Source organism: Vidua chalybeata, chromosome 3 (assembly GCF_026979565.1).
Source record: "Vidua chalybeata isolate OUT-0048 chromosome 3, bVidCha1 merged haplotype, whole genome shotgun sequence".
Lineage (NCBI taxonomy): Eukaryota > Metazoa > Chordata > Aves > Passeriformes > Viduidae > Vidua > Vidua chalybeata.
Window position 1 is genome coordinate 11,506,068 of NC_071532.1, and position 21,160 is coordinate 11,527,227.

The following is a 21,160-nucleotide window of genomic DNA, read 5'->3' on the forward strand; positions in this document are numbered from 1 at the left end:
CTCATCCACATGGAAAAGTCCTAATATTCCAGATTTTTGAGCGTAGAGTTTGGACTTACATGTGACATGCCTATGAAAAGCATATGACATGTTGTAAACTGATTTTATGCAAGAGAATGCCATGATACAAAAAACTTCAAAATAATTTTCAGGAACGTGTTAGTCTTAATAATCTATGGTTTTCTGACTAAATCTGAATACTCAATCTCTCTATCAGAGCTTGATGATATATTATTGAAGAATTCTGTATTAGAATTGAATTTCCTCAGGGGAAAATTGACCATTTTTTCCCAGGTATGGGTAAAAATACACTCTTGAAGCAGTTTTTTTCCTAATCTTTTTAATGGGTCATACTTCTCTTGTTGTGATGTTCAAAAACATCTTTCATCTGTGACTCAACAAGGTGTTCTCACCTCCCTTTTATTATGCTATGTTTAATATATATGTTGGTTATTTAGCAGAATCAGTTTAGATTCATTTATTGTCACATTTTCCATTTATGCTAGATGCTTTTTGAAAAAATTTCACCGGTTACTTAGAAGTATAGAAATGCTCTTTTCATTTGAATATCAAATTTTAATTATTTCTATTATATCTTCATAGCATTCACCTTGCTTGTATTAGTGTGTAATTATGATTTTGGCAGGGATAGTGTTAATTTTCTTCCCAGTAGCTGGTACAGTGCTGTGTTTTAGATTTAGGATGAGAATAACGTTGTTAACATGCTGACATTTTAGTTCTTGCTAATCAATGTTTACACAGTGTAAAGGGCTTTTCAGCTCCTCACCCCACCCCAGCAGTGAGCAGGCAGCAGGGGCAGAAGTAGTTGTGAGGAGACACAGCCACAAAAGCTGACCCAACTGACCAGAGGGAAATTCCACATGATATGGCCTCTTGTATTCACCAGTATATAAACAAGGGGGAAAGGTGGCCAAGGGCTGCTGCTCAGGAATGGAGCTGCATCCATTGGTGAGTGGTGAGCAATTGTATTGTGTATCACTTGTTTTATTATTATTGGGAGTTTTCCCCTTTCTTTTCTGTCCTAGTAAACTATCTCAACTCACAAGTTTTACTTTTTTTCCCAATCCTCCCCCCGCCCCATTCCATTGAGGGGTACGGTGAGTGCCGAGAAATGAAGGAGTGGCTGTGGGATGTTTATCTGCCTGCCAGGTGAAACCACAACATGAGCATTCTCCCTTTTAAAATTAGGTATGATTTCATAAGGGGTGGGAATACATGAGGCAACAAACTATGCCCATGTGTATTGGGCACAGGGATGAATTTATTGTAAGAGTGCTTTCTGATATGGTACAGAGGCCCCATTAGGGATTGGGAAGAATCTATAAACTGTGTCTTTTGTAACGTACCTAACTATATGTCTGGCAAACTGGTCCTAAAGTGAAGTCCAGTTGGATATGTAACTGTGCTGCACAATATTGCACTGCACAAATTTTCCAGCATTAGCTGGGATATTTTGGTAGGCATAGCCCAAAAATCAAATCTAAGACCACTTTCACCTGTCACAGAAACTGCTAGTTTAAAAGCAAGTCTTCAAGTAAAATCAGGGAAAGCTCTGGAAAATATTTGGTATCTTGTCCATGTTTATACTAGGAAGTTAAGTTACCAAGTAGGGCCACGTAGGGTGCTCACTAGGCTTTATTTACAGCTGTTCTCATAGCAGCTGCTCAAACTGATATTTAGATGCATGAACTGGGACAAGTAGAAGACCAAAGTGTTCCTTGGTTGGGATGTGTACCAAGTGCTGGCCATAAAGCATGAAGAAGGCATCTGTGAATGACTAGTTGAAGTAATTGAAATAAATATTTATAGCTATTAAACTTTTGATGCTCTAGACAAATTCACAGGAAAAATTTACTTTCTACAGTGGAGTATTTACAACACATAGGAATTCTTTCAGAGATCTTTGGAGAAGGGAATTTTCCAAATTCATTTCTGCAATGCTCTAGCTGCCACCAAAGTGCCCCATCAGCATGAGAGGCTACTGAAGTCTTTAAAATATTTTCAGAGTTCTGGTAGTAAGTGACTCTCCAGTTTTTCAAATACAATTCATGTCTCAGTAATGTCCTGACACTTATTAGGTCTCAGTGTGAGGCCACTTTTATGCCTGTTCCTCACATACTCACTAATACTTAATGTATGCCTTAAGTGAAGACACAAAAGTGTAAGCAGATTGGCAGTGTCTGCCTTGCTGAGATAAACCTTCTCAAACAAGAATTTATGGTAAAAAAGGAAATAAAAAAATAGATCTTATGTTAGTCAAACAACATATAGTCCACAGTCCTGAGGCCAAGCTGCACTCTGCAGACTGTGAACAATGCTTCCTTATGAGACCTTTTTGGAGCACAGCACCTTTTATTACCATTTAACCCAGACCAAAACGTGCCTAAATGTAATTCATTCAAGCATTTTACAGAATACACTTGTTACTTGTTCTGTTTCAGTGTGGCTTGAGAAGAAATTAGAGCAATGGAAAATGCAATCCATACCTTATAAATAATAAGCTTTCTTTTTTATGTTTACAACTGGAGATAACATGTTTAGAGAGTACAAATGCTATCAGGTAGTTCAGTGTGGAAGATAGAATAATAATGAGGTGCACTCAACTGTGTTCAGGAGGAAAGCAAATGGTCATGAGAACTTAATTGTATTCATTTTTAATGTAGTATTATAAGCTTCTCATTGCTCTATTGCTTTCTATACAGGCATTATAATAAATGGTGTGTTTATAGGTTTTTCTTTGTGCACAATATATGAAATTACAAGAAGGGAAAAGTTGTTCATTTATTGAGAAAAGTTTTATATGAATCTAGTGTTGACTATTTCTCTTCCATTTTTTATCGCATGATATGTTCTCAATGCCACCGTGGAGATATTAATAGCTTTGTAAACATAATATCACAAAGTTTGGCTGCCTTCTGTGTCTTTTGTAGATCATTATGCAGTAGGGAAGAGAATAACAATAATCTAAGCAGGTATTTGAATGTTGCAAACTGTCACATGTGCTGCCAATAAAACATTTTTATTTGTTAGAAGAGTTCATATATCTTTCAGGAATTCATACTAAAAGATCTACATTCAAGAAAAGTTATCATATTAATGGTGTCACTTTATTAGTAATGCCATTTAGAAATACATATATAGCATTGCTAAGGTCTTAGATTGTGTACAAAAAGTAATAACCCTGCAGCGTTCCTAACTGAGCATTAACTCTGCATTCCCTCCACTGAGCTAGAAATTAGCATTAAATTTTTGTGTTATAATGTTAAAAAGATGGAAATGAAACATAAAGTGATTTGTAAGTGAAGGAAGAGGGGGAATTCTGACTTAGTTGAATACATTTCCATTTCCAGCAAATTATTAACTCATTAAGGGACTAGACAGTATAAAATCCTAAGACTTTTACTTTCTTTAAGGAGTATCATACAGAGCAGAACCTTTGTAATATATGAACTATCGTCTTTGACTGTAAATCAGGGAATTTTATTTTTGTAAATGCCACTCAGGGCTTCTTGCTATGCAGAGAGTTCACTGGCTGAAGGGACTGTAGTAAATCCCACAGTATATACTTATTTCCTCATGTTCAACATCAACTGTTCTCTTTGCTAAAAAATAATAAAATCTAAATTTGAATGTGTCTGAGTTAACTCTTCTGCTAAGTGAAGGGTTTTCTGCCCTTTAATCACATTTATTTGAAAGTGTGGTGCTTTCAATAATATATCTATTTTTCCTTCTAGATGTTGCTTAGCACCCACAATATTCTGAATGCTAAACTAGAACAGTAGTGTATAACTCTGGAAATGTTGAAAAGGTGAACTGAAATCAAATAGAGATGTATTCCATAGCATCATAAAAGAGCAAGTAGTTTCTGATTGCTGAAATTTAACCGCTAAGTGGTCCATGTAATTTAGGCCTGGTGGTGCACTGGCTTTTTTCCCTTGCCCCATGTGGAGCAATATTTAGTTCTCTGCCACTAAGCAGTCAGTATCCACACAATTGGATGCGGATATCAGATCAGAGTGCTGATTTGCTTCATTATTTTAACAGTGCTTAATTTTCCATTCAGGTTTCCCCTTGCAATGACCTGCATAAATTCTCTGAGCCCAGAAGCTGATTTTTCTTTCTATATTAGCTGATCAAATAAAAGATTTTAAGTCTTCTTGTAAATCTTGCTTCCAATTTCTTAAACTTACATAGCTCAACAGAATATTATTGCTATATCTGTATATTTTATTTTAGGTAATCTCTACCCTCAAATCCATTAATATAACAGTTTTAGCTTCCTGTGTAATTAAGTGTATTATCATGGTGTTGCTTTTTTCTTGCCTTTTTTTTTTTTTTTTTTTTTTGCATTCACTGTGATCAGGGGATGAAACAGTGTTCCTCTTCCAATTGATTTCCTTTCTGTTTCTGCTGCTTTTGAGACCTGGGCCCTGTCCTTGTGAAAGGGTTACAGCAACAGTTGAGAAAGGCTTGCTGAGCTTTTTTTTTCTCTCTTCTGGGAACTTCATACACTTTTTTGTCTGTTTCTGAAGGTCATCTTTAGTGTCTCTCTACATTATCCTTGAAAAAATATTGTCTCAATAAAATCAGTATGTCCTCTACACTTTTACATGGGATCCCATTGGTTTGAAGAGATGTGTTGTGCTATTTTTAAGGAAAAAAAAAAAAACACAACAAAACTGGAAAGCAAACTTTTTGGGTCTTGTCGATCATTCTTAGAAAATACCTTTTCTTGAGCATTGGCCTTATGTGACTCTCTTAGGGAATGGCATCAGGCAGTCTATTATCTACTTGATCTAAATAGGCAGCAATTCAACAATTCCTGTTACCCTATCCACAATAGGCCCCAAGGTTTCATGGGTAAAGGTGTGACTCTCCAGGTAGCATAAAAGATGAAATTTCAAATTCAATCATAGGTAGTGGAGTGTAAAGAATTTTTCTTTGTGATTGATATGCAATAACAAAAAAAACTCAACACCTTAAAACTCCCAACTCATGGTTAGCAGGAAACAGAAATTTATCAAATTCCTCTTCAAGACAAAACACCACAAGCTTTTTTATGTTCACATACAAAGCTTCAGATTCAAACTATTTTCTGCATTAATGTTTCTTTAAATAAAACTTTAAATAAATGTAATACATTTAAAAATGAAGTGTATTGCACTTCAGAAAATATGACTTCTCTAGTGGTCTTTACATTTGTTAGATGAAGAAAATTCCTTTCAGTATTTGTATTGCTATCAAAATATGTTGTGAAGAAGATATCAAACAGAAACCTGTCAGAACCACAGAATGGTTTGGATTGGAAGGGACAATAAAGATTATGTAGTTCCCACCCCCTCACTGTGGACAGGGATGCCACCCATTAGATCAGGTGGCCCCAGACAGCCTGGCCTTGAACACTTCCAGGGATGGAGCATCCCCAGCTTCTCTGGGCAACCTATTCCAATGCCTCACCACTCTTTCAGTGAAGAATTTCTTCCTGACATCTAATATTTTTGTTTAAAACTGTTCCACATTGACCTGTCACTATCTGCCCATGTAAAAAATCCCTCCTTTTTCTAAGTCTGCTTCAAGTACTGAAAGGCTGCAGGGAGGTCTCCCTAGAATCTAAGAGAATTTCAGAGTAACTTAAACACAGTCATCTTTTCCCTTTTCATAATTTATTTCAGTCTTCCCAGCTGACCTTCTAGTCAGCCCACTGCTATCACCAACAAAGGATGTTTTTCATTCAGGATGTGCTGATTCAGCCTTGTGAAATTCTGCTTGAGAATTCAGAAAAAAATAGGTAAAAGGCTTGAATGAAAAAAAGGTTTTAATTTTCTCTGCTATCAATTAATTTTCCCAAGTTGGCCAAAACCCATTTTCTGTAAAGAACAGTCCTTATTACTGAGTTTCATAGTTTTTTTATTGTCTCAGTTCCCTTTGCTCTACTGAAAGAAGATACTTCACAATCTTTTTATACACTTGAAGTTTTTCCCATTGGAATATAGCACACAGGCATTAATTTGAATCAACAGATAAGACAAGACATATCTCTAGAATCATTAATAATAGATATACTCAAAAGCATGTTTCCTGAGGCATAAAACAAATACATGAAGGAAACAAAAGTGACATTGACATAAATAATTGTATCTTACAATAGTAACTTAAGGCACAACCTAAACTCCCACAGAAACAGTTAGAATTCTACCTCTTTTCTCAAAGAAGAAGCTGCAGACTTAGCCCATCTATTGTCCATGAAATGTAATCTGCTATAAAGCATTTATCACCCATATTCTGGGAAATGCTTGGTTATATTCCCATCCAGATCCCTCCACAACTAATGTATGATCACTACTCTTTTTATTTTCTTCTTGTACTGTTTTATCACTTTTCTTACAAAGGTTGAGGATTACCTTCCTCCTTTAAAAACAAGCCAAATTCAATTCAAATGTACTCAGAAAAACATTGCAAAACTGATGCTTTAGGATTCCGTGTTCCTTATTGGTCAGTGGCTTCCATATGAAATCTACACGGGGTAAATATCAAAGGATGTTGTTTCTTTCTCCTACCTGCTCTTTGAAAGTCATCCTGAGATCTGCTAATTAAGCTTTCCTGAGACCATTATCTACACTGTCATCATCAGTAGTGATGTTCAATCTGTCAAAGCTTGTTTTTGTTTTAGATAAAGAGATGGAACAAAGATAAGATACAGCATGTTCACCTGTCCTTTTAAAATTTTATTAAGGGAAATACCAAAAACCATTATTGCTATGGTCATATACAGAATCACAGAATATTCTGAGTTGGAGGAGACCCACAAGGTTCATTGAGTCCAACTCTGAAGTGAATGGCCCATGCAGGGATAAAATCCACAACCTTGGCATCACTATTAGCACTGTAATCTAACCAGCTGAGGCAATGTATAGAATTGCCTAAAGTGCAAATTTTGCAGCTTTTTCTGAAGTATATAGTTCTTGATATTGCTGAAGAGAGAATAGTAGGTAAGATGGAGTTCTATTTTGTCAGCCCTTCCATTGTTTCTGAGCTAACCACAAAGCCTCCAGCTTGCAAAAAGAACCTGAAAAGAACCTATACTTTTAAAAGATGAATTGATATACCCACACAATTAAACATGTACAGAGCCAAGATCAAGCAAGGATGGTTGAAAACATTTGTGGTGGAATTGTAGGGGAATTTTGTTTTGTTTAAGTAGCTCTTTCCATCCCTTTTATTCTCTCATATGTACTCTCATATTCCCTCAGTGTGATTGTGGCACAGCATCAGTCAGTCAGCTGAACCAGGTATTGATGCAAGCTTTAAAAAAACAAATACAACCTACTGAGAAGGACAGTAAATATTGAGAAAAAAATGAAAGGCAGAACATTGTCTGCATAAGCAAGCAAAACTGCCAGAAGAGGTGATCATTAAAAGACTATGACTGATTGACAGTTTATTAGGGGTTTCCAAGGTTGTGAGTTTTTACATAAATACCTATTTCTCTTTTTAAACTCACTGTAACTGGGCAAATCGGTTTTGAGCTCCTCATTTGCCTAGCTATTAATTTCATTGTCAATTTCTTTTCGAATATTAAATTCTTTAATGCTGCACAGTATGCTTAGTGGAAGAAGTTTTAGAGTGACAGACTGGTTTTGTATATTGTGTTAATGAATGAAATGATTGAGCTATTTAAATGGATCTTGTTAAAATGCTATGGGCAACAAGATGTTAAAAAAAGAAAAAAAAAGGAGAGACCTTTAATGTCAACATGATCTTTTAAGTTTGAAATCTAATAGTTGCTTTGACTGAATATTAAGACTGCAGTGTCCTTGCTCTAACAAATATCTGCTGGCTGATTACTGCTTCACTAAGGAGAGAGTGTGTTATTGAAAATTCAATTAAAACAAAACAAAAGCCAGATTTTTGTCCTTTAAATTACATTGCATAAAAATAAAGTGTGGAGGGAGAAGTACTGAGAAATAATGTAAGAGAATGAGGGAAAACCACTCAACATAAAAGAGACCAGAACAGAAGTAGTAGAAGAGAGCATGGGAGAATGAGGATATAAAGAGCACTAAAATATCTGTAAAGGGATATTTTGCGATTAAAGTGCATGTAGTAGTTGCATATACAAATGACAATTTTTAAATATTGTGTAGATACAGAGACAAATGCATCAGAACTCTTTCTGTTTCTCCCAAATGGATTCAACAGTCTGCCTTGACATTTCACAGCAGAGATGGCTATCCTAATGATGCTACAGAGAGTTAGAAAATTTTTTTTTTGACAGACTACCCACTTTCTGTACAGGCTGATGCTTATGTTTGTTCATGATGCTGAAGAATTGGGTCTCCAGAAGATATCACCAAATAAAGAACAATTTTTCTTGCAAGGTGTGTTGTGGAAAGATCCATACAAGTCTTTCTTGAAAGACCTTTGTTAATGATAGGTCTTCCAAAATATCTGTAATTTCTATTTCTGACATAATATTTTGTTTTTCTGTTCTGTATTGTTAAAATGCTGAACAAGTTGTGAAAGACATCCTGATTTATCATGTATAAACCTTTCATGAGATCCTTATTTACCCTCCTATTTTCTAAGACACAAGATCTGGAAAGACTGTCTAAGCATCACCTCTGGTGAGGACTGAAAAGGAGAAGAAGCTTAAAATGGTCTCATTTTGGGCTAAAATGGCTAGCAGCTCTTTTGTTTAATCATGAAAGACCACAACAGTCGTGAGATCTTCCACAGGCTTTCTCTCAATCTAAGGTCGTCAACAGTTAAATGTATTTTTTGGAAAGAATGGGAAACTCATACTGAGTCTACATCTAAAACCAGATTTAGACTAAAAATTACATTACAGAGAAGAAATACTATCACTCTTTATCAGTAGCATCATCTTTCCTGTTCCTGATGATAAAAATATTTTGGAGTAACTTGTTCATGAACTATCTGTGATCATCAAGTTTGACCCTAAATTGCTACATGAAGAGTCTGTTTCAGCATTATCTGTACAAGTGCCTCTGAAGTGTTGAATATTCTTAGTTCTTGACTTAGTAATGCTCCCTCTGGAGATTTTTTTAGTTTGCGCCAATAAACCTGACTTATTTAGAGCTGTTGGCTCTGGTCCACTATTTCTTTGTTAAATGTTTAGCACTTGTAAGTGTTGTGACCCTTTTGGCAATGCAAGTAATCCTAATTCCAGCAATTTACACTTGTCACTTTGTTTTAAACTCCATTACTGCACACTGAAATTCTCCACAAAATGGAGACCATTTAACAAATAACAGATTGGAGATAGAGGGATTTTGTCCATTATGTCTCAATTAATTATTTATCACAATTTTGGTTTTGTGTTACAGAACTGTGACCTGGCCCAGCAGAGCATTGTTCATATTGTTCAAAGTCCAGAGAAGAACAGTCAGAACAAGAAGAGAGAAGATAGCTGTGTTGGGGGTGTTCCAAAAGCCTTGAAAAGAGAACCCGAGAGTTTAACTCGCATAGATCTCAGTACCAGCATCCTCCCATCAGTCTCTGCAGGGTTGGCAGTTATTCTAGATCCTGGAAAAAACAATGTTTCACTTCCCTCTGAAAAATCAGGTAATTCAGTGACTTAATACATTTCAATGTACTTTTCTAAACATGTGTCTTTTTCTTTCTTAGGGTGAACAGTTCTAGGGAAAAAGCCCCCAAAATATGTGGTTTATTTTATTTATTAAACAAAAAATACAACAATATTAAGAAGATAAGCATCTGATGTATCTTCTAGAAAAATAATTTTGCTTTATGGATAAAATTAGTGATTTCTTGTGTTGCTCCCGTCTCTACCTTGTATTATGCTCATATTTTTATAAATTATTATAAGATGGCAAAACCCCCAGAGGTCTATGAAAAGGCAAAATATGGTCTGTAAAATTTCCATTAGAGAAGTTTCCTTAACTAAAATGTTGGGCAGCTTATGCCTTGAAAATGTCCTTAATTCCCAATCTGTTGGGATGCTTTCATACCCATACATTTTATTAAACAATATTTATAATTGATTTAAGATTATTAAAGCTTTGCTGGCACAACACATGAGGGTGAAGTTTCATACTATGGACATTTGTAGGTCTTCATCCACCAAATGATTACTGAGAATATCTTCATTCTAAAAAATAATCTGAGGGACAAGTTACTGCAAAATTATCTTACTGTCACTGTGTTGCCCCAGTGAAGATACATCATTCTCTGCAATACCAGATTCTGTTGTGATTTATCATAATAGTCCATCAGAGATGTCTTTTTATAAAGAACAGTACACAAATGCCCTTTTTGCACAGTACAGAAGATAATAGCAAACATCTATATCCAGAGTACAGAAGATAAATTGTGACTATGACAGAGACACCTCTGTGACTAACCTGGCCACAGAAATCATCTTGCTTAACAAGATGGCTACTAAAACTGTTAAAAATAACTTCTAGAGAATTTATTAACTAGCTCATGCTGAAAATATACAATCCATGGGAGGGTCACAGAAGAATTCCACAACTGACTTGGTCAACCTCTCACTGCCAGCTAATGATGAATGAGTGCAGTTTAGGAGCAAATTAGTACCCAGCTTAATGATCCACATCTCCCATTCTGAATGAGTAATGAGATAAGAGGGGTGCATGCTGATTTAAATCTGGTAAAACTAGGGACAGAGCTTCAGCCTGGGCTTACTGTCAGACTCTAGGCAAAAGTGTGAGCTTTTAAACATTACCACATATTTATTTTTTCATTACTGTACATAGGTACAGGGATTTAATAACTGTGCTTGACTTTTCAGAATAGTTTACACATGTGCAAGGACTTTTAAAATATGTCATGTGACATGTTTGTCCACAGACTACAAACTCCGTGAAGCTAAGTATAAACTGATAGGTGTCTTCTGTTGCAGCAAATATTTTCATGGCAGAATGCATGAGGACAAAATTTATTGATAAAATATGTGGGCTAGTTTTATCTGTGATTAAATTATAAAGGCTTTTTATCATAGAAGAAAAAAAAACAAAAACAAGACCCACTCTAATGATAGTTCTTTGTGGAAGGATGTTATTAATAAGTCCTTTTTAAAGGCCTGTTAACTTCTTTCCTTGTTTTGATTCTCACTATTAAAATTTGTCCTTTTGTCTGTTCAGCTCCACCTCTTTGTTCAATATGGGGAACTATATTTTTCCCTATGGATTTAGGGTGAGTTAATTTGTAGTCACTTAAAAAAAAAAAAAAGAGCAAAGAAAGAAAGATTATTCCAAACATCAGTTTTGCAGTAAACTTTACTGTGTAGAAAGGATTTCCTTTGGCATAAATGAAATGACTAATAGTAGTGGGAATGAGAGGTAAGTACCTTCATTGGTAGCTGAAATTAGACTTACCAAGCTGTTGTCTTAGGAGATGAATGGTTGTGGTGATCAGTCTACAGCAGCAACCTAGACAGGCGAATGAAATATAATCTTTATTTTTCTGTGTGTACATGACAAATTTAAACATACAATTTAGAGGCAAATATTTAATTAATTAAATTAATATTGTTTAGTCTGACATGCTACACAGCTATTCCATAATTGCAGCAGTAAACACTGAGACTGTAAGTCTTTCTGAAGCCTGTTATTTTTATTTGTTATGCTGACCCCATGTTCCTGCCCTGATTTTATTTGCCTTCCTTTGAATTCTGAGGAAAAAGGTTTGTGTTAATTTTCACATCAGAAGATCTTCTCCTCAGTCATTAACAAGCTGAAAAAATATGAAAATGTATCCAAATAATATCTTCATCAAAGAATTTCAGGTTTCCTGTCTTTGCAGACAAAATTAATAGAAATGCCTTTTCTTCTCATTTTTGTTGTTGTTGTTGGGGGTTTTGTTTTTTTATTTGTTTGTTTTGTTGTTGTTTCTGAAAACATTGTGTGATTTTTAGTGGACATGTAAAAAAATATCAGCACAGGACTTTCATTCTACTTCACCCCCTTCTCAGTTGCATCTGTCCATTGTCTGGGACAAAGTGCTTTAGTAAAGACAATAAAAGTAACTGAAACTGTCTTCCATAATGGTTATATATCAGTAGATACATGTATAAGATGAAGTAATAATGTTTGGACTCGATGACTTTAGAAGTCTTTTCTAACCTTAACAATTCTATGATTCTCTGATTTCTACCTGAAAAACAATGAATCTGTAAAACGTAAGAGTTTGTATGACTCATCGGCTGAATTTGAGAATGCATCATGATTTCAGATTCAAGAAAGCCAATAGACTATGTGGAAGTATAAATAGAAAACAGAGTGGAGTGGAGAAAATGTTTTTTTTCTCTGCTTTTGACACTTGCATAACTAAGACCAGCATAACTCACTGTTTTGATGACTAAACTGTTAGAAGGTTCAGAAAAGTCATGAGAATCCTACAAAAGTGCATGTCGTGGTTGGTTTATATTTGTTTTGTCATCTGTGGAGTGGAAGTTTGGTAATGTGGGAATATTAGATCTTACCAGCTATCTTAGGATTTTAGTTCTCATTGTCTAGAAAGTGCAAGCCAAGTTAAAACCCATGTATGGTATTTGTATTTGCAAGCCAGCAAATACAAATACCACACATGGATTTTTAACTTGGCAGGAAATCAACCACCAATGCAAGTTATCCGAGATTACAAGAATTCTCCACATTTGTCCATTTAAAAAAAATGTAGAATGTTTTTTTCTGAAACATGGAGATAAGATTTCAACCTAGAAGTAGTATGGATGGTGCTAGGCAGGAAGTCAAACTGCAGAAGCCCATTCCCTCCCCTTTTTAAATGATGTCAAGCAAATTTGTAATATGAAAAAAATAGAGTTAGTTCAACTAAATCTGTTTTCTGTAAGCTGACATGAATGTTGTTACTTATGTAATTTCCAGGTTAATCCATTATGAGCTGGTTTATTATTTTGTCTGTGTCAAGTAGATGTGGTCATTGTTACTTAGGGTTTTTTTATTTTCAGCTTTTAAATAAATGTTCATCTGGTCAGTTCCAAATAAAAATCCTGGTGTTCTTTAGGTAAACTTTTACAAATGCTTGCATGCAAGGCACCTCTGTTTCTTTATTTTTTCATGTTCTTCTGTTCACAGAAGAGTTAATAAAGTACTAGTATATACTGACTTAGGCATGCCAAGTTGTAAATTCTAGCAAAAAGAGGGATTGATTGTTTTCTGTCTAGTTAGGAAATGCTTTACCAAATTTAAACTTCTTGGTTTTCCCCATAATACAAGTATCAGTTAAGGCAGCTGAATCAGTTAAGGTCATTACCAAAACCTCAGTATTGTTAGTGATGTGTGAAGTGATGAACTGGTACCCATTCCATGTAAGAGTCTGATTCCATGAAAGAGACAGTAAAAAACACTTAGAGGGGAAAGCCACATTTAGGGTGTGGCTAGTCAGATCTTTGCATCTTTCTGAGGCAAGCCCTGGTGAATAAAAAAACCCATATCAATTTAACCATTTAAATTTCTAGCATTGTACAAATAGTTTTTGAATAGTATTCTGATGAATATGTGTTAAGAATTCCTGTGCCCTGTAATTAACATTGTACTTTATTATAATTCTTTTACTTAAAAAGCCTAAAAGGATAAGAATTTTTGTGTCAAATCTGTTTGAAGTAAATGAGTAGTCTAAACTCCTGAAGTACTGTAAAATTACTTCACAGTTTTGTAGACCTTATCATCTCAAATTAGATCCAGCTTGGGCAGGGTTATGGTGTGCATCTACCTCGCCATTTGCATGTGGTGCTAGGCTGAGTAGTACTACCCAGTACCGAGCTGAGAACAAATGCAGCTATTTCTTACCCATTTTTGAAAATTTCAACAAAACATGAGCACTCATCCTTATTTTAAATTTGCATTTAAATCAATGTACGATGTCATAATGTACGATGTCATGGTCATTGCTGTGATGTGTTGTAGTCACAAACGTTGAGTTCACTGGGCCTGAGAGCTCTTTTGAAAGAGAAACTGGAACTAAAGCACTTGTCTTCCTTCCTCTCAATTTTTCCTTTCTTATTTGATAGTTTTATACTTCTTGTCCCAGTCCTGAATCTCCTTTGTGCTCTTCACTGCTTCCATAGTTTTTTGTTTTGCCAGCTTCCTTTCATGGGTGTTCCGTACCTGCGAGATGTTCTACCCCTTTGCAGTCCCTTGTGCCTGTTTTGTTTTATTTTATTTTGTTCTGTTCTGTTTTGTTTTACAAGCTTTTGTGATGTGGATGCCTCCTGAGACAAAGATGTGTGCAACTACACAGCTCTTTGTTCATTTGGTAGTCACGTTGCTCACATCCTTGATGGAAAATATTTACACATTGTGCCTGACTATATTGTCAGTGTTAGAACGTTTTTCAGAAGTAACCATCTTTTAAGTATGTGCATCTCAGGTCTAAAAATCTGTGTATATTAATAGAAGAGTACGGCAATATCATTTTCATAATATAAAGAGACATTGGATTTAATTTTAACTCAATTGCACTAAATATTTCCTATGTATTGAATGAGAATTTTTCAAAAATTTTAAGTTCCCAAGCTGTTTGGTAAATGTTGTATGACAGAAGTTGATGAACTGTGATCCATGTTTGAAGCTGTGAAATCCAGAAGGGTTTTTATTGATGATCCAATGAAATGGTGGTTAGAGTGCTCTAGCTCCACTTGTTTTTGACTGCTAAAATATAATGAAGTCATAGAGTCATGGAATTGTTTAGGTTGGAAGAGACCTTAAGGTCATTGAGTCCGAAGGTTAACACATCACTACCAAGTCCACCACTGAACTATGTTCCTAAGTGCCACATCTGAACTTTAAATACCTCCAGGAATGGTGACTCAACTCCTTCCCTGGGCAGCTTGTTAGTGTCAGTATATATTAAATTATCCCTCTTGATGCTGTACTTTCTTGGATTATGCTCTATGAGTTTGTTCAGAGGAACGTACTCATTTTCCCCTAGGAAAATGCTTCCTGTTAAAAATAGGATAATGTTTCTGAAATAGTACTCTGGGTTTTTTTTTTTTTGATGCACAGCAAGAAAGAGGTTTTTTGGATACAAACCAAAAAACCAGAAAATTGCTATTATGTGAGATCAAATATATTGCCTATCTAAATCTAGTTCTCTTCTTTAAATACTTTCTTATTTTGTATACAATAATTCAAAATAAAAGATGTTCTTATTACAGAAAATTTTATTTAGAGAAGGTGTATTTCCCTTTTCAAATAATCACCCATGTACCCCTGTCTCATTATCCTTCATATTTGTTATCTGGGCAAGTTGACAAGAATGGTAATGGTATTTTCTATTCTGATCTTCGTTGGAAAAAAAGAGTCTCCAGTATCAATTCAGGGCTTGATTTGAGAAGGGAGAGAGAGTTTTCAGCCCAGAAATTAACTATTCCTAATTTTGTCAACATTTATTTTAAGAGAGTTAAGCTTAAGAAAACTACTCTGCTTCCAGGAGGGTTATGAAAATTTGTCATTACAAAGTCCTTGGAAGTTTGCTCTTATGTATATTTTATCTTCTTTTAGGGTTATTAACCCTTGACAATTCACTTCTGCAATACTTCCAAATTCTATATATATAAATTGATATCCTCTCTTCACCTTCTAGCAACAGCAGAAAGTGATTTTATAAGACATTAGCATAATGGAACCTTTTCAATAAAATGATAAATTGAGCCCATTTCAGAAAACAGAACGCACACTTGATAATTTATTGCAGCCAGTGCCATGCTGGAGACCTCATTCATATCATATGCTTTTAACGCTTATGAGAATGGTGCCGTTTTCCCATCACACCTTGCATGTCTGTGAAATTAATTTGAGAGGAAAAATGTAAAAAATGCTCTTTTCTAATAGAGGCTAAAGCTCTTCCGGGAATGCTTATCTTTACATGACATAATTATCTCTCATGAACGTGTCTAATTACCTTATGGTTTTTAAAGGCCCTTCCATGTTAATTGAACAGTGTCATTTGCTGACTCCCCTGCGCCAAGGGGTGGGTGGAACAGTTGTGTTCTTACAATGCATTTTGATTGGTTATGAGGGACAACATGGGTGGACTTTCTTTTGCAAGTGCATCACTTGCATCTTTATACCCCCAGCTGGAGGTGACATTTGTAGGTGGAAAATGTTCTGTACTGATTAAGCAAAATTATGCATTGTATGTTTTCCAGGATAACTGTTGACATGAATTTATTACTGATGCTACTAGGAAAAATAGGAAAGTAACATTTTGGAAACATCCCTTATGTATAAAAACATTGATAATAGAGTTTTAGGGTGATTATTTTTTGACAGGAAGAGTCCAATTATGAGGCACAAGTAAAAATCATAAAATCATAGAATGGTTTGAGTTAGGAGGGATCTTAAAGATCATCTAGTTCCAACCCCTCTGCCATGGACACCTTTACTAGACCAGGTTGCTCAAAGCCCCATCCAACCTGCCAGAGTTGGGGCATCCACAACTTTTCTGGGCAACTTGTTCCAGTGCCTCACCACCCCTACAGTAAAGAACTTCTTTCTTATATCCAACCTAAACCTACCCTGTTATTTTAGAGCCATTCTCCCCTGTTCTATCACTTCATGCCCTTGCAAAAACTCCCTCCCCAGCTTGCTTGTAGACCCCTTTAGGTATGGGAATGCTGCTATAAGGGCTCCCAGAACTTTCCCAGCTCTGGGTGGAACAACCTCAACTCTCTCAACTTGTCTTTACAGGAGAGGTGCTCCAGACCTCTGATCATCTCCTTGGTCTTCTAGATACACTTCAACACATCCACATCCTTTAGCTGGGGCCCCCAGAACTGAATACATGACTCCAGGGGGGGGTCTCATGAGAGTACATGGGGAGGATTACCTCCCTTGCCCTGCTGGCCATGGTTCTCTTGATGCAGCCCAGGATAGAGGTGGCTTTCTGGGCTGTGAACACACACTGCAGGTCATCTTCTCATCTACCAATGCCCCAAGTCTTTCTCCTCAGGGCTGTTCTCAACCTATTCTCAACCCATGCCTAGCCTTTGATTATGCTTGGGATTGCTGTGACTCACATGCAGGACCTTGCACTTGGCCTTGTTGAACTTCATGAGGTTTGTGTAGGCCCATCTCAAGTGTCAGGGTCCCTCTGGATGGGATGCCTTCCCTCCAGTGTCTCACCTGCACCACAGCAGTGCACAAGTGACCTGTGAGGAACACCACTTGTCACTGGTCTCCACCTGGACGTTTCTTCATTCTACCTATTCCTGCCTTTGCCTTCTGCAGCTTGGGTGGCATGTCTGGAGCACTTACTGGTAAAGACTGAGATAAAAAAGTTACTGAGTATCTTAGTCTTCTCCACGTCCTGGGTAACTGGTTCTGTTTCTTTTTTGAGCAGGCCCACATTTTCCCTAGTCCTGCTTTTATCGCTGACCTACTGAGAGAAGCTTTTCTTGCTGTCCTTGATGTTCCTGTAAACATTTGATTCTATCAGGGCTTTAGCTGTTCTGACCTGATCCTTGGCACTTGGACAACCTCTGAGTACTACCTGTCCTTACTTCCATCCTCTTAAAGATTCCATTTTGTGTTTCAGATTGTCCAAGAGCTCCATATTCATCCATGCAGGCCTCCTGACTTCCTCTGTGTTGAGATGCATCACTTCTGATCTTGGAAGATGTGATCCTTGAATATTAACCAGTTTTCTTGTTCCCCTCCTTCCTCTAGGGCTTTATCCCATGGCATTCCAAGAATGCCTGAAGCTCATTAAAAAAACAGTAGGTGCTGCAACTGTGCAGCTTACTGCTTGTACTACATGGTCTCTGTTATGAGTTCTTAGCACTCGAAATGACAGGAGTCAGTCTGTGCTCAAGTCATGTGCTCAGCATTCATTAATGTCATTGGGAACTCTGTGCACACAGCAAGGACATTGGGAGAACAGACCTATTAAAAAGGCTTGATCTATAGAAAGTAACTACATGGGAGAGATTAAGAAATTCTGTTGGTAGTAGAAGGTAAAAAAATAGCTTCGCAAAACACACCCTGCTTTCTCCTTATAAATACAAATCATTTCAGTGGCACTAAATTTGAACTTCTGTGAAACAAAAAGTCAGAGTCTCTGGTTTTGTAGTCCCCTTTAGGTATGGGAATGGTGGGTGGTTGGTTTTTTTGGTTTTTTTTTTGTTTGTTTGTTTTTTGTTTTTTTTGGTTTGTTTTTTTTTTTTTTTTGTGGGGAGTGTCCTTGAAAGTCACCATGTTTGCTAAGCACCATTAGTCACTTTCCAGGCTTCCATGATGCCCTGCTGGTGCAACAGTCAGTTCTTTGGGTCTTGACATTTACTTGTCAAAAGACAGGACTAGAGAAAAAGAAACATATGGGTGTGGAGATGGGGTCTTTGGGTGCAGGGTGAGGGAACAGAAGGACATCATGCTCCAGGTTGAGCCTGCTCATCATATACTGTTCTCATTGATGTTCAGCTTCCTGCAACGCTGCACGACTTGTCAGGGATTTTATTATAAGCCCCAGTATCCTGGTTTTCAGTGCTGGCTGACATTACCTTATTGCCTTTTTGCTATGAAGTTGGTTTAACCAAAACTGTAAAAAAGGTCTGAAGCTCACTTGAGCAACTAAAGTAGCAGGAGACACAGTTCCTCCTTTTGTTCAGCACAGTTTGCTTTTTAGCTTTGTCACACAATAAATACTCAGCATATATTACGGGAAGGAAACTAACTGGCAACAGTTGGTTTCTGATTTAAAGGTACCTCACTTGGCAACTGATTTTTTTTCTACTGCAACTCTTCCTTAATAATTAGCCTCCACTAATTATTTTTGGAGTAGCTGAATCAAACATCAGTAATGTTTTAAAGTAATTTAATGTTTTAGATGAAGTCTGTGCTGGAGATATGGCCAAGTAAAGATCATTATTAACATTATCAGGGATTTTTTCCCAAGCAAATTTTAGTTCTCTTCAAAAGAATGTTGTGTTTATTCTAATAAAATCAAAGAAATAGCAAAATCTCCACTACCTTCAGCTGTGAAAAGTTAAGATCAAAATTCCTGATTTGATGCAGATTAGTGATTATGGCTATTGCTTTTTAATACCTCTTGATACCCAAAATGTGATGAATAGCTATATAGCCTGATTTCTAAACTCCACAGCATTGTTCACAGTAATTTTTAACTTGTTAAAGACATAACGAGGGAACATAACAAGGGCTGTAGCTGAGCTAATATTTGACTCATCTTGAGCCATGTTTTCTTTATAACTCTAACCATTGTGAAGTATTTAGGATAGAAATGCAAAAAAATCTGTTTCAAACAGAAATGTTACCAGTCCTCAACATTTTGCCTCCTAATCTGTAATAGAAATTTTTCAGGTACGCTAAATCTAGCACTGTAAATGTGAACAAACATATTTTGTATCTGTTATCCAGGCACAAAAATCTATGTTTGACCAGCAATCTGTAGATAAATAAAACATCTTCATGAAACATTGCCATATCTAAAAACATCTAACATTATCTTTTCAGCACAATCTGTTTCATATTTCATTTTGCTATCCCTATTCTTCTGCAGCCCACTCTGGAGTCTCTTTCTCTGGCTAAATGTCTTATAAATATATTATAAATAGGGCAGACCTGCAAGGTTGATTACCTCTGGCACAGATACGTAGTAGAACAGGAATCTGCATTAGGTACTGGAGATGTAGATATAATACCTTGACTGTTTTCTAGATTATCATAATTCTTCAAGAGAATCAACTAGAGATCAAATGCTTACTGATAAAGGAGGTAAGGAGGCACTGGGATGAAATCTTTTCTCTTTAGAAACTGCAGGAATGTCTTCTACTTTATAGTGTGAGTTGGGAATTCAACACTAGAAAGGAGAACCCCTCCAGCACATAACTTTGTCAAACTGTGAAAAGCATTGTATGGAAAGAAAAACAGCAAAGCAGCCTTCTTAGGTTTATGTGAGATGGCAGGAGGGGAACAGGCTTTTGCGGAGATTAAGAGGTATAAAGTATATCTCAAGTTGAATGTACAAAATAGTCTTTAAGCATTTCTGTTTAACTTCACAAAGCCATTCTACAAAATCAATTTGTTTAATTGATTGGTGTGGCACCCCAGGGAATAACTGAGTTCAGTTGGCAGCCTCTGGTTTGGTGTCACGCTAATTGGGAGTAGGTAACAAGTAGATGCTAAAGCTTTGTGCTGCACATAGGGTGCTGAGGAGTAGAGGCTCTGCAGGTCATGTGGTAGGAAAGCTAACATGGGGCAGAGGGTGGTTTCCTAAACTGACAGGTTGAAGAATGATAGCAGGACTTGGTTTAAATTAATCCAGCAGAGAATTGCTATGCAATCTAGTCTCTAAAATGCAATGAACATTTCATACTGATGTCACATTTGAAGACATTGTACATATAGTATAAATATATATGTAATAACTGATGAATCAAAGAACATATTGGTAAATGAACCATATGTATATTGATAATATCTCTTACTGAGAAGGCTCACAGGGCCTACAAATTACTGCACTCTCACTTCATCATAAATTTGCATTAAAGGAAAAAGAGGTAGTTAAGAGTTAGTGACAGACTTAGAAACTTCAACATTAGCTTCCTCATTCTGATAGAGAAGCCATTTGATTCCTTCTGGATAATAAAGTGTGTTTTCCTGTTGTTTATGAAGATGATCAAGCCAACAGGTTTATCTGGCTGGAGCCACCTCAAAGGGTTTCTCCAAATTGCAGTGGGGGAAAGGTCATGAGCTGAAGCTCAAAGCTTTCCTGTGTAGAATTATGTATCTTGGCATACCAAGGGGGATCACTAGACCATAGGTACCATCACCTCTCTGTGAGGAATTTTTAGATGTGTTGAGGCATCTGTAAGAGATATAAGGATAGGATTGGTTGGTATCACTGTTTCAAAGTCTGAGACTATTATTTCCATGCTTCTTATCAAATAACAGATGTAGATGCTCAGCGGATTGTATATGTAAACATGTCAGTGAGGGTTACTATGATTCCATTTTCTGCACATCTCACTTTAATGCAATGAATCTTGCTGCCTTTCAGCTAATCTGTGGATGGGGAATTCTGTTAGTTAATGCAGAGCTAGATGAGCTTTAAGTTCTGAGCTTAGAGTGCACTGTGTCTTTCTCTTTGTCTGTCT

The 21,160-nt window shown here is 36.4% G+C and overlaps 1 protein-coding gene across 2 annotated transcripts in view; it reads left to right on the top strand.

Annotated features, from left to right (window-relative positions):
- PRKN (parkin RBR E3 ubiquitin protein ligase) overlaps positions 1-21,160 on the top strand; it is a 670,711-nt gene that overhangs the window by 198,958 nt on the left and 450,593 nt on the right. For both annotated transcript variants that reach the window (XM_053937694.1, XM_053937695.1), the window contains exon 3: positions 9,369-9,606. In XM_053937694.1, the coding sequence (XP_053793669.1) occupies positions 9,369-9,606 (238 nt within the window). The remainder of the gene's footprint in view (positions 1-9,368; positions 9,607-21,160) is intronic.